This window comes from Belonocnema kinseyi, chromosome 5 (genome assembly GCF_010883055.1).
Source record: "Belonocnema kinseyi isolate 2016_QV_RU_SX_M_011 chromosome 5, B_treatae_v1, whole genome shotgun sequence".
Lineage (NCBI taxonomy): Eukaryota > Metazoa > Arthropoda > Insecta > Hymenoptera > Cynipidae > Belonocnema > Belonocnema kinseyi.
This window is the reverse complement of record NC_046661.1, coordinates 105749096-105762891: the sequence shown is the minus strand read 5'-3', so window position 1 is coordinate 105762891 and position 13796 is coordinate 105749096. Positions and strand designations below refer to the sequence as shown.

General features: G+C 31.4%; 1 protein-coding gene across 1 annotated transcript in view; it reads left to right on the top strand.

The window, feature by feature from the left end:
- Nucleotides 1-13796, top strand: part of LOC117173443 (potassium voltage-gated channel subfamily KQT member 1-like) — a 302430-nt gene that overhangs the window by 119432 nt on the left and 169202 nt on the right. Inside the window, exon 5 of the mRNA XM_033362018.1 lies at nucleotides 12145-12320. Coding sequence (XP_033217909.1) covers nucleotides 12145-12320 — 176 coding nt within the window. The remainder of the gene's footprint in view (nucleotides 1-12144; nucleotides 12321-13796) is intronic.

The following is a 13796-nucleotide window of genomic DNA, read 5'->3' as shown; positions in this document are numbered from 1 at the left end:
TAATATTAAATGTAAGGTTACCTTTTTAGGGAGAAAAAATATTGGTATTTAAATATTGATTTCTAAATCATTAGGACTCCTATCGACTTCATTTTTCACTTGAAAATTTTTTAATATTGGAACAAAAAAATTCAAAAAATACTTGATTTATTTTAGACAAAAATAATTCGTTAATATTTTACTCGATTATCTGCACTGAAAAATTAATTTTAAAAATATGGAAACTTGGAGGGAAAAGAGGACGTTGGGAAGAGTTATTGTTTATTAATAATTTTTAAAATGCATAATGTTTCTGTATTATCTATTTTTCCGTAAAAATATATAACTAATACCAAGTTTGCACTTCATAGAATTTTGTAGCAATTATTATTTTTAATCTTCTATGATAAATAAAGAAAATAAGGTTAAATTGTATAAAAATGAGTATATTTTAAAACAATGCTTTCTTAGTGCAAACCGTTTTTGTAATGCCATTCTCTCTTTTACAAATGATCTGACAAAATGTTACAAGTCGAAGATCACCGGTTTGGATTTTATTTCGCAACCAACTAATCGGATAAGAAACACTATTTTCTTTATTACATATGTTTTCAAATAGAAAATTACTCGAGATGTTATTCGAAAAAATATCATAGGTCTCATTAATAATAGAGATTTTTTGTTTTTTCATATTTTTCGTATAATCATCTCTAATTGCTTCTGAAAAATCTGAAACTTTACGCTTGCCTAAAATCTTCTTAGATTCTGAAGAGCTTGAGGCGTCTAAAGATTTCAGGCAAAAATGACGGGGTTGTTTAATTTTCGGTGGATTTTTTAAATTATCAAGGTGAACGTTATCTGTTTCCAGAGAATCTTATACTTTACGTTTTACTAAAATTGCTAGTTTAGGCGTCGAATTCCGCTCTAGTACCCGGCAAAAATTTTTAATAGGCTTCGATTAATAACTCAGGCAGTTTGCATATAGATTTGGGACAACGCCTTTTTTAATCTGGCTACCTTGTAACGTTGTGTATAAAAAATTAATAACTATAATAATTATTATTCAAAGAAAAAATTAAAGTTATATTACTAATAAACCCAATTCATTTCAAATCACGTAGGCCGGTGGGTGACATGTTTAAGATTAGATTGATTATAACATGTTTTTAATTGTTTACGAATATATTAACATTTAAAAGGCACAATGAGTTTTATTTGAATTTTTAAAAATTTTACTTTAAGAACCATGCCATTGATGCAATTTATGAGATATAATGATTTTGCATATTTCAGTTTGTCGAGTTTTTTGCAATCCTTAAAAATCGACACAAAATTTCAAAAATGATAAAAAATGGTACATTTTTTTTGGATTTTTTAAAATAAGAAATAAAATTTATCTCAAACCCCCCACCTTTTTTCCTGAAAGTCTTATAAACAATAGTTAAGAATATGTCTACTTGGCATACATTTTTAACTTGGTATTCTTTCGTTTCTCCGCAGCAAAAAATTATTGTTATCATAAAAAATGATAACAATTTTTTCTGAACTGAAACAAGAAAGACCTTTCTGTCTCATAAATTGTAAAAGTGGTACGGTTTTTAGAATAAAATTGAAAAAAACGTATTGCACCTTTAAACTTTAAAATACTTGTAAAAATGTAAAAATGTCGCTATGTTAATTTAAAAAATGCGTATCTACTCATTTCCCACGTAAAAAACATATTGCATTTCATATTTCATAGTTTTTATTTACTTGATTACAATAAATTGAAATCTATAAAAATGGTCATGATCAAAAGAGTCACATACATAATTACACAATACGACTCTCTATAAGTTTAAAATTATCTAAGGCTTTTATTTTTATTCTTTATAATTGTTTTTTTTTGCAGTTTGCAAATATATTAGAATTGTCAAATCAACAGGATCGAACGAGATAAATGATGACACAATTGAAACAATCTGTAAATTAAAAAATCTCAAAAGTTTTTCTTGGTTTTTTTTAAAATAAAAATCTATTGCTTTTAGTGTCCTGTATTTGTGAACTATACTTATTTAAGTATTAAAAAATGAGAGAATTTTTACTTTGACGTTTCTTTATTACATGTATTGACAAAAATCTAAAACTATAAAACATTAAAATCAAGCTATGAAACTTGAGAAGATGTTATATTGTGTTTACAAAATTGTTAATAATTTCTGTCTCCAAAAAATGTTCCTCGCAAACGATTTGCCCAGCTTTGCACAAAAAATCGCTTATTTGTCGCGAAATTGCACTTTGCCACTGTGTAAAACAATTTTGCGGAACGGAAAAGAAATGGATTTTTTCCTTCTTTGACTTTTTTCCTTTGTACTGATTGTTGCAGTTAGGGATTATGCAGTAACTATCGCCCATTTTTATTTATAGTTTATTTTGAAAACTTGAAAAAAAGTAAATGAATATTATGGGCTACGAATAAATTTCCATGGGAGTGCCTTTTAAACTATTTAAAACTAACCGAGTGACGATCGACGGGCCGTTAGTTCACCGTAACACCGCTAGGAACACATTTTTATAACTACAGAATGGGTCGTGGCATACCCCTGGGTTTCTTTGACTCAAATGGATGCGCGTTACTGTATGATAGCGCAAAAGTCTACACAATTGACCACTATAATACTTTTAGATGCGCTATAGCATTTTTCTGTACATAGAATTGTGTAGTGTAATCATATGTTACCTAAGTCTGTACGCGACACTTGTACAACAGAGAGGCTAAGTGGTGCTGTTTTGAAGAATTCTGTTATACGGTTCTATTTCAAGATAAATACAGGTGAACAGTGACCACTGAAGGACAATAATTGTTCATATCCATGCTGAAAGAGCACCAAATAAGTGCTTACTTGTAACACATGGCGCCACCACTAAGTCAGTTAAATTGGAGGTAAATTAAAAATTGGCGGGATATTTAAATGTTTACAAGATTGATACTTTTTTTGGGTGATAAAACAATGTGCTCACGTGTTGTAAAGGTTAGAAATTTGAGGTTGTTTGACCAGATTACCCGTCCAAAATGTATTTACGACCTTTCTTGTCTGGATGGCTGTATAAATTACATTAATGAATAGAGCGATTCTCAAGAAGAATCCAGCCTTGAAAAGGAACGACAGCGAGCATTAGGTTGGATTTTTAATTTAACCCAACGATGGTTGAAAATAGCCAGCGCTAGAAGGAACATAATTCTTTTGCAAAAATGAGGTTAAAGTCAATCTTAAATAAATTTGGAGCAATGTAGAAAGCACGCGAAATTTGAATTCATCTTACCGTAAATTAAAGCTAAGTAATATTAAAGTTCTTCAAGATGTTTTGATGCGCATGTATTCAAAATACAAAACCTTCAAGCAAAACTTCATACAAAAACTTCAAGCACACCAAATTTACAAAAGAAGATAATTATTGTACATATTGAAATTCGAAAAGATTATAAGGCCCTCCGAAGTCGCAGAAATAAAGTTTTTTATTCTTAGTTGCTAAAATTCTAGTACCATGCAGTTTTTTGCAATATGTTAGACGATTGACTGAAGCCACTAAGTCTGAATGCTCATTCTATACTCCATTACCCCCGTTCTACTTACATTCTAGAAAGATCGATTGCAGTTTCTGCAAGGTTCATGTGCACGTAGTGCTCTCTTTGCATTAAATTTCTAGAACTGTTGAAATTAAATCTGTGATCTCTCTTCAATCCTAGAGCTTTGCGCATTCGTAGTGCAGGTCATATGTTACACACGGCTGGGTAGGGGTGGTGGTGGTGGTGGTGGTGGTGGTGGTGGTGGCGGCGGTGGTGTCAGAGATTAAACTAGTTGAAGAAATGGATCAAACGAAGATACTATGATGGTAGCTTACTGAATGTACTGCGAATCTGTCAATAATTTAAGTAGTTAATGTTTTGAATTTTACTACTGTTTTAAGTAACTAGAGTACTAACTAATCTTACTAACTAATACTTAACTCAGAGAACAGGTTTGAATAAATTGAAAGATGGAATAACCTTGAATGTTTGTTTATTCAAGAAAAATACCTTACTTAATTTTAAAATGTCGATTCTTAAATTATTTTAACAAATTAATCTCTTAGCGTTGGAATGGAAGCTTCTAATGTATCCCCGTAGGGTTTACATTTTTCTTGCAACTTCTTCTTTATTCCTTTACACACCCCTCACACACTTACTTGTTGGTGAAAAGGGGACCTGTAGTTTAAGGTGAATTCCAAACCAACAAGAGCAACAGCTTTAAGTACTTAGAGAAAACCTTTTTCTCTAGAGGTACTGGTCCCACGACTCTCCGGAGATGAACAACCCCCTTGCTAGGATAGTGTTCACCGCATGGACCGCCGAGGCTCTTCCAGACTGCGAGGCGGAAATCGAGCCCGCAAGCCGATGGACTGAGTCCAAAGCCTACGCTTTAGCCCCCACGACCATCGTCCCACTCTGGTGATACATAGAAAAAAAAAATTCAGTATGGTCTTGCTTGCTAATATATTTTTGTTCTTTGACGCAATATGTGGACAATTTCCTGATACTCGAGACCTTGCATCAAATGATTAGAGTTAACTTAAGAGCGCAACGCATCTATGAGTTCCTTCGGATCTGTATGAGACATCATACAGCAGCATTTTCGATTTGGTTGAGAGTGGTTGAGAGTGGAGGTGGTGATGGTGTTGATAGTGAAAAGGATAAAACAAAGATACTTTGATGGTAGGTTACTGAATGGAAGGTTACTCCCAAACTAGTTGTAAATATGGTGATTGTGATGAACAATCAACTACCTTATTGCTATAAATAAAAATTTAGCGAAAGCAGTTGATCAGTATTCATTCAGATGCACTTACTTCAACATGGATTTTAGGAAGCAGATAGATACTATACATGAAATGGTTAAAATAAGTATTGCAATACGATGGTAGAATTGAATGCCAAAAAGGAGTAAATCTTATAAAAAAGTGTCTTAAATAAAACCTTAAAGCCTATAGTGGCACCACTGCAGAGACTAATAAATATTGCTGAAGATTCTACTAATAAAAAAGGTAATCAAGTGTTTTCCGAATCAAAATCTGAAATGAAGGCAACACCGCTTGAAATAAACGATGAAGTCCATCAATTATTATCTCAAGAAATTGAACGAGAGAATGATGACGATGAGAACGCATAATTTGTGACTGCTGATGACGATAAAGAAAAGGCTTTAAGGCAGTTAGATACGACATTGGTTGAAGAAGATACTGCAATAGAGCCTGTGGATGATTATCAGTGGCTCACGAACAAGTTTCGCAGGATGATCAGTCAAAATTGAAAACAATATTTGGATATGGCGTGCGGTGTACGAAGAATAGGTAATGATCTTATAATTGGTGAGACATCAGTCCATTTTCTTCATCCATTCATCTACATGGCAGATAAACAATGCTTGAGAACTCTTGGGCTTCTCGAATTGTTATTTTGACAGACACCTGAGGAGTCTTACATAAGCTCGAGCGACCTAAATAACTATGAAAAAATCTTCATCAACACAACCGCTCACAAGAAGCAATACAGTCCCTCTGAATCTATTTGTATTAGCAATAATAACAAGTATAAGAAAATTATAGCGAAATTGTTTCCACACAAACGATACTATAAAGATAGTGGTTTTCTATCACAGCATGAGGTATTGAAAAACAGCCTAGAAACGAACTGTCCCTCCTATATTGATCATATTGTGCTAGTTGATCGTCTTCGTTCGCTCCCAACCTTACAAACTACAGGAAAAGAAAATTATACCAAAGAATTCCTCTTTATTATTAAGGAATTACGTGAGGCGGGTTTTATATACATACATTAAGTAACTAAAATACATAAAGTAGTCCACCAGCTGCAAAACGACCTTTGCCAACTCTGTGCAACGTTGCTTTAACACAGATTTACCGTTGATTCGACTTTGCTTCAACATTAAACCACCACCAGCACCACCACTATCATCATTACTGCCACCATAGCCAAGTTATGAGCGAACTGCAGGAAATCTTAAAGCGCAAATGTGGCTCTCTCAGAAAAAATGCTGAATATCATGATGAGTTTAAGTTTTTCATGACTAAGAAAACAAAGAAAGAATACGATAAGTAGGATGATTTGAACGAGAAAGACGGAGACCGAGATGATAATGAACAGGATAAGAAAAAAGACAATGATGATAATGATGCTGTTGATGATGTTGATTATGATAAAGAGGAAGAGAATAAGGCGGGGAAATCAAATGGATGTAGTTAACTGATGTTCAAGACTTACTGTCAACCAAGTAGAGATTTCTGCTGTATGATGCCTAATACAGATCCTAACGAACTTATAGATGCTTTGCGATTTTACATTAACTCTGATCATTCGATAAAAAGTCCCCAGTGTCAAGTAATTGTCCACATATTGCGTCACTAGTATAATTTGGCTAAGAGAATAATTATTTAAAATCATTTAAGACTCTACATTTTAAAATTAGTTTAGGTATTTTTCTTGAATAAACAAACATTTATTTAAACCTTTTCTCTAAGTTTAAGGATTATTTATTAAGATTTTAGTTATTGTTCTAGTTTCTTAAAATAGTAGTAAAGTTTTAATCATTAAATATTTAAATTATTGACAGTTGGCGCTGTACATTCAAGAATCCACCACCATCATCACCACCACACAGCCGTATAAAACATATGACTGCACTGCGCATCCGTATAGCTCTATAATTTAGGTAGAGATCACAGATCCAATTTATATAGTTCTAGAAATTTAATTCACAGAGAGCCCAACGTGCACACGAACCTCACAGAAACTGCACTTGATATTTTTAGAATGTTAGTAGAGTACGGGTAATGGAGTAAAATTTTAAAATTCAAACCATGTATGGTACCAGAATTGTGGTTGAGCTTGAAAACCAGTTTGCAGTATTCCTGCCTGATAGAATCATGAAAATTTTCGAGGATGCTATGTGTGAGGATACGTTTGAGAAGGTGGACGAAGCTACTAGGCATAAAAAACTTTATTTCTGCTACTTCGTAGTTGCTACTTGAACGTTTCAAAGGGAAAATTATTGTACTTCATTTGAATACATGCGCATCAAAACATCTTTAAGAACTTTAATATCTTGACATTCATTACATTGAGCTTAAGTTCTCTTGAATATATTAAATTGATCGATTTAATAGGTATATTTTGTGTTCATATAAAAAATATTTTCCTTTCAAGTTTTCATTTTATATTTTTTTATTCTTAAATTTTATTTACACGGCCATCCAGAGAATAGAGGGCGTAAATAAATTTTGGACAGATAATCTGGTTTCGTAGCCTCAAATTTCTAATTTTTCCAACAAGTAAGCTAATTATTTTTCACCCAGTAAAAGTTTCAATCTTGTAAACATTTAAATATCCCGCCAATTTTTAATTTACCATCAATTTGACTGACCTGGCGTTGGCGCTATGCGTTGCCAGTAAGTACTTATCAATTAGAGCTATTTTAGCATGGATATCAACCATTAGAGTTTGTCCATAATTATTTCAGAAGTGGCTGCTTGGAACTGACTAGTGGCGCCATCTGTTGCTGGCAGTCAGAACCACGTCGTGGTGGTCCAGAATCTGTATAGGTATACCACTAGACGCGCGCTCCAGATGCGCTCAAACTTGCGAGCGAAGTGAGCCACGCGCGTAGAGCACATTCCCGCACAACGGGCATATTATTTTATTAAAAATTCATCTCGTTGGGTTTAAAAATTAAATATATTTTTTTTAATTGACCCTTTTGCTAGAAAAGTCAAATTTTTGGTGAAAAATGCATCGTTTTGGATTCAAAATTAGACTATTTTGTAAAAAATACAGTGTTATTAAATGATAATCAATATGCAATATCATTCAACTATTTTGATTAAAACATCATTCGAATTTCTCTGTTTTGAGGTTATTTTTGGCTATAAAGTATACAATCTCTTTTAGAATAATTTGAATTGTATATTTTGCGTTAGAGTTCTGAAATATAAAATTATTTTCAGAATTTGTATAATAAAGTTATTAGTATTGAATAATAATTATTAATAAAAATGTTTAAAAGTGATCCAGGAAGAAATGAATTTTTGAATGAATCTCCCAGGTGGAAACTTCGGTCGGAGGCTGGCCATTCTACGGCCGGAGAGCTCGGCTCTAAGTCGGGAGCTGGCCAGGGAGCCCGACTTTAAGTCGGGCTGTAGCCGGGGTTTCTGGTCGGAGTCCGAATAGCATTGTCACGCTGCGCTGACCAGCGTCCGGCCATGGAGCATGGCCTGGAGCTGGTCGGGGATCCCGACCGTAGCCCGGACAAGATCAATTGGCGCTTTACTAGATTTAAATGATGCGGGTTTCAATTGTATGAAGAGCATCAGTCACTTAATTAATGTATGAAATTCCACACGCCGAGCACACAGACAACATGAATTATTTTCACGTAGTAATTGAGAGACAAAAGAGATATTTGAAAAATAAATATTAAATGATTGCGAGTATTTTAACTTTAAATATTAATGTTCCTGTTTAGAGTAAATACATATATATTTCATTTTTAAATATTATATTACAAATCAAATTTCTAACGCTACGGGGTATCGAACCTACATATTTATTATTATGCGGCGTTATGTAAATATATAATACACGAACTTTAAACAGAAATATCAATAAAATAATTTTTAAATAAATAATTTAAATCGATTACAATTTTTCTTCGCGTGATATTTCTTTTCCCCGTTGTAGGCCATTTTACAACTTTCTACAATGACAGAAAATGTAATTTTGTATGAAAATTAAAAATTTGTAATGACGGAACTCAGAAATTTAATCGTGAATGTTGAAAAATTTGTAATAATACATTTTTTATAATTCTCGTGTAAGGTTTGGTTTTCAGGTGTTGTATACTATTTTACAACGTTTAAGATTGATATAAAATGTAATTTTTTTCTGAACATTTGCAATTTTTCATAAAGATGGAACTTATAAGTTTTGTCTTAAAAAAAACAGTTTGAATTTTAAAAAAGTGTCATCGAATTTTTGTCACCAAATGCATTGTTTGTAAGTTTGAACTCATGAAACCTTAAAATTTGTGGTGCCAAAAAGATATTCACCCAATATATTTCCACGCGTGGAACATCTATGCGGGTATGCGCATCCGTTTCTTAATGAAATAAGAAAAATTAATTAAGTTATATGCAAATTTTAACAATTTTATTATTGCTAATCAGTGCCCAGCCAGCTACCGTCTGAGCATTCGATTATAAGATTTGTCGGATCAGAGCCCAGTCAGTCCACGACTGGGGTTTTGACATAAATTTTGCCTAGCGAGTCTAAGACCAGCGCACGGCTAGGCTCTTAAAAAACAAACATAGCTCGGCCAGTCCTCGGCCAGAAATCTTGTTGTACCAGGGCTAACCCGGGCTATTTCCACACGGGCTTGCGAATCAGGCTATCGATATTGTCTTCACCAAGAATCAATACACAATAAAACGCTTTTCTTCGAATGTTTGATTTCACGTAGGATTATATACTAGATTCTTATCCTCGGTCTCCCGAAGGCGAAAAAGATCATGAGCAATGTAAAAATGTCACCAGGACGAGAGGAATTTCAAACAAATACTTTATTTTATCGTTATATGGCTGTAACATTCAAACCCAGTGTCATAAAAACTTCCATTACGAGGAAACCTGAACATAGCTACGTTCAAAATTCATTTGACTATTTATACGAGCATTGTTGTCGTCGCTTAAATATTCTCGTTTTATCAGAAATGGCAGGTTTCCATATAGTTAACGAGACAGTTATTGCATGATACGAGATGGAAATAGTGCTCAGAAATATATCAAATTGCTTTCTTTTGCGTGCGAATAAGTTAGAAATTGCTTGTAAACCAAAATGATAGTTGTCACAAATGTCTGAATAGGATTACAGAGGCTGTTCATAAAGTGCGTCACACTGTCATGGTGGGGAAGGAGTGCAAAAACAAATTTCTACGTCACAAATGGAAAATATAAATGTGAAGACACATTTTTTTGAGCGCTTGGAAAAATAAAAATGATTCATTTTGTTTTAATGAGTATAAGCATCTAAATATAAAATTCACACTCTTTACCCTATTTCTCTCTTTACATCCTTGTTAAATATTTTTCTCTTTTTCCCCGATGTTTAAGAAACTTTCTGTTTTTTCAGGAGTTTAAATTATATGTGAACAGAATTAATAGAACCCGATGAGAAAATCTAACTATTTTTCCTTGAAAATTAATTATTGTTAATTAAAAAGTGAGTCTATTATATTTTTGGTTCAGAATTCATATATATGGGTTATAGTTTCTACTAATTGCATGAAGTATTAACGATTTTTATTTAAAATCGTTCCCCTGTTGTTAATTATTATTACGTTTTATCAAAAAATATAAGTTAAATTTTTAATCACAAAATTAATATTTTTAATTGAAAATTGAAATATTTGATTGAAAGGCGAAATTGCTTATTTTATTGTTATGTAGTTTGTCCGAAATTCACATCATTGAAACTATGTTCTCTGTCAAAAATGCTTTTTGTTAGTAAGAGATCCATCTCTTATGCTGAAAATTTGACAGTTTTATTAATTTTTCTGTTTGAAAATCAGTTTTCCTAATTGCAGATTAGAGAATTCTATTTTTGTTTAAAAGTTTATTATTTTTGTTTAAAACACAACAAATGGGTTCAAAAAAATTTAATATTACGTTGAAAATTCTTCCATTTTGCTTAAAATTTTAATTACTTGGTTTCAAATGCAACTTTTTTTAATAATTAATTTTTTTCAACTTTCTAAAAAAAAATGGTTAGAAATTCAGCCATTTTTGGTTAAAGGTCTAGCGATGTATGGTTGTAGTTAATTCTTTTCCATGAGGAAATTCGAGAATTTCGGTAACAATTCGTCATTGTTGGTTAAAAATTCTACTATTTCGTGGCCTCATTATATTTCCTGGTTCAAAATTCACATTTTCGCATTTAAAAGTAAAATGATTCATAAATCATTTTAATTTTTACCTTGAGATTTGATTCTTCCGTTGAATATTTTTTTTTTTTTGTAGAAAACAAATCTTTTTTGATTGAAAATGAAACTATTTCGTTAAAAACGCAATATAATTCGACTTTAAATCTTATGCATTTTATATTAAAATCAATGCGATATTTACGTATACACTTATTTTATGTAAAAGAATTTACTTCTCTATCTTCGTAAAAAATCAAGTATTTATGAATATTCCATTTTTTATTGCATATTGGACGTCTTTAGTTAAAAATTCAACAATTTGGTTACAAATGCACCTATTTTTAGTTAAAGTTTAATCTTTTTGAAACTAACTGTTTGATTAAGAATTAACCTTTCTACCCGTATATAGATTGAAAATGCAAGTATGTGGCTAAAAAATGACCTGATCTGTTAAAAGCTCAACCATTGTAATGAAAATTTACATATTTTTGGTAAATAAATTCTTGGCTTAAAGTTCCACAGTCTTCTGAAAAATTTAGCGGTTTGGCTTGAAGATTCTACTATTTGGTCAAAAATTAACCATCTTATTTACAGTTCAGCTAAATTGTTAAACACTCATTCTATTTGTTGAAAATTCATTAGTTTTTAGTGAAAACTAATTTTTCCAACTGAAAAGTTAACTAATCTTTGATTGGTTGAAAATATGTCTTTTGTAGTTGAAAATGGTACAATTTAGTAGGCAATTTATGTATTTGTTGTAAAATCATATTTTTGGGTTAAAAATTCAATTATCTTCTAGAGAATTCTTTTATTTTGTTGTGGAAATTCAATTATTCTCTTTTGGTAGGAAATAATTCTTTTTTGGTCAAAAATGAAACTATTTTATTTAAAATTCAATATACTTTGACTTGATTCCTAAAAATTTCATATTTAATGTAATAGGCTACTTATAGATTAATTTTATTTAAAATAATTCAGTCCATTATTTTCGTGAAAAATTACCCTTATTTCTTCTTTTTCGAGCGCTATGGATTTAAAATTTTTTAAAGGCTGTTAACAATTTTAATTTTTAATTAGGCCTATTGAATTAATAATTTAGAGAATATCCTTTAGTTTCAATGAAGATTTTGTATATAAAAATACGATTTTCTATTTCAGACTTAATTGTGGTGGTCGCGTCAATGGTAGTGCTCTCAGTGGGGAGCAACGGTCAAGTTTTTGCCACTTCAGCAATTCGGGGGATAAGATTTTTGCAAATTTTACGGATGCTTCATGTCGACCGACAAGGTGGCACCTGGAGGCTTCTTGGATCCGTCGTCTTCATTCACCGTCAGGTAAATTTAAATAAAATTGTATTTACTTTATTTGAAATTACACATTGTGCCCGTAGGTTAGGGAAAACTTGCAAATCAGGAAAAAGTCAGGGTATTTTATTGTTCAGGGAAAGACAGGGAAAAATTTACAGGTAAAATTCAGGAACTTTCTATCAAAGATAATACATTCGACAGCTGCAAACTTAAATTTCAAATTGTTTTATTCCGTTTACAAAAAATTCAGTGTTCGAAATGTTATAAGATTAAGATTACGGTCTTTGAATATCTGTAGTGAAGGAATATGATTATTTTGCTGGTAAACAATTTTATTTTTTGTTTGAAAATTTCACAGTTTCGCTAAAAATTCATTCTTATTGTTTGAAGGTTCCACTGTTTTGTTAAGAATTCATCTCTTTAGTCTCAAAGTTCAACTATTTGGTAGAAAATTAACTTGTTCTTAAAAAAATTATATTTTAGTTTTGAAAAATGAAACTAAAATCTTTCTTTTTTTGAAAATGATACGATTTATTTTGCAAGATTCATCTTTTTGGTTTAGAACTTCATCTGTTTTAGTAGAATATTCGACCTTTTCAAAAAAAAATTATTTTTGGGTCGAAGCATCTACTATTACATTATTCACTGATAATTTATCTTTTATGTTTAAGAACTGAACTACTTAGTTAAAGCTTGAACTGTTTAATTGAAAAATCATATTTCTTAAGACCGTGTCCATTTCAAATCAGACAGGTTCTGCAGTTGAAGTCACAGAATCTTTGAGGGGAAAAATATGTTGTTTTTAAAGGAAACTAGGCGATACCTTTTTCACGATTTGTGAAAAAAATGGTCACGAAGTTATGCGTATTTGAATCTTTTTCAAAAAAGGACCAATTTCTTATTTACAGTTATAGAAATTTTGACCTAATTGAGTTCTTTAAGATTTCTTTCCAAATTAAGGTACAATTTTTCTCCTTCTTTCGAAAGTCGAGAGAAAATTTAAAAAATGTTGAAAATTAACAAAAAGGCGACGGTTTTACTGAAAATACTAACACTCGATTTTCTCAAAAAAGCCACACTTATATTTTTTGTGAATTTTTTGTTAGATTTGTACTACCATACATTTTAAAAAACTTGTCAGTCTTTTGCGGGATAAATAACTTTTTCGGCCAGGAGATATTTTTTTCATAAAATAGAATTTTATTATTTTTATTGCTAACAACAGATACGAAAAAAATGTTAATAAAATAGTTTGTTTAGTTAAAAAATTTCTTTACTCATTAGTGATATCTTGTACTTTTTCCGAGAAAAATATAAAAATTCAAAATTTATCAAAAAATGCTCTTGACCACAAATATGGCGTATCCCGCATAAGACTTATAGCACATATTATGTGTGTAAACAAACATTCGTAATAAATATTTTTTGAAAATAGAAAAAGTGTAATTTAACCCTTTCAACAAAAATTCCCCCTGTTTTTTGTTTTTGAACTTGTTTTTTTTT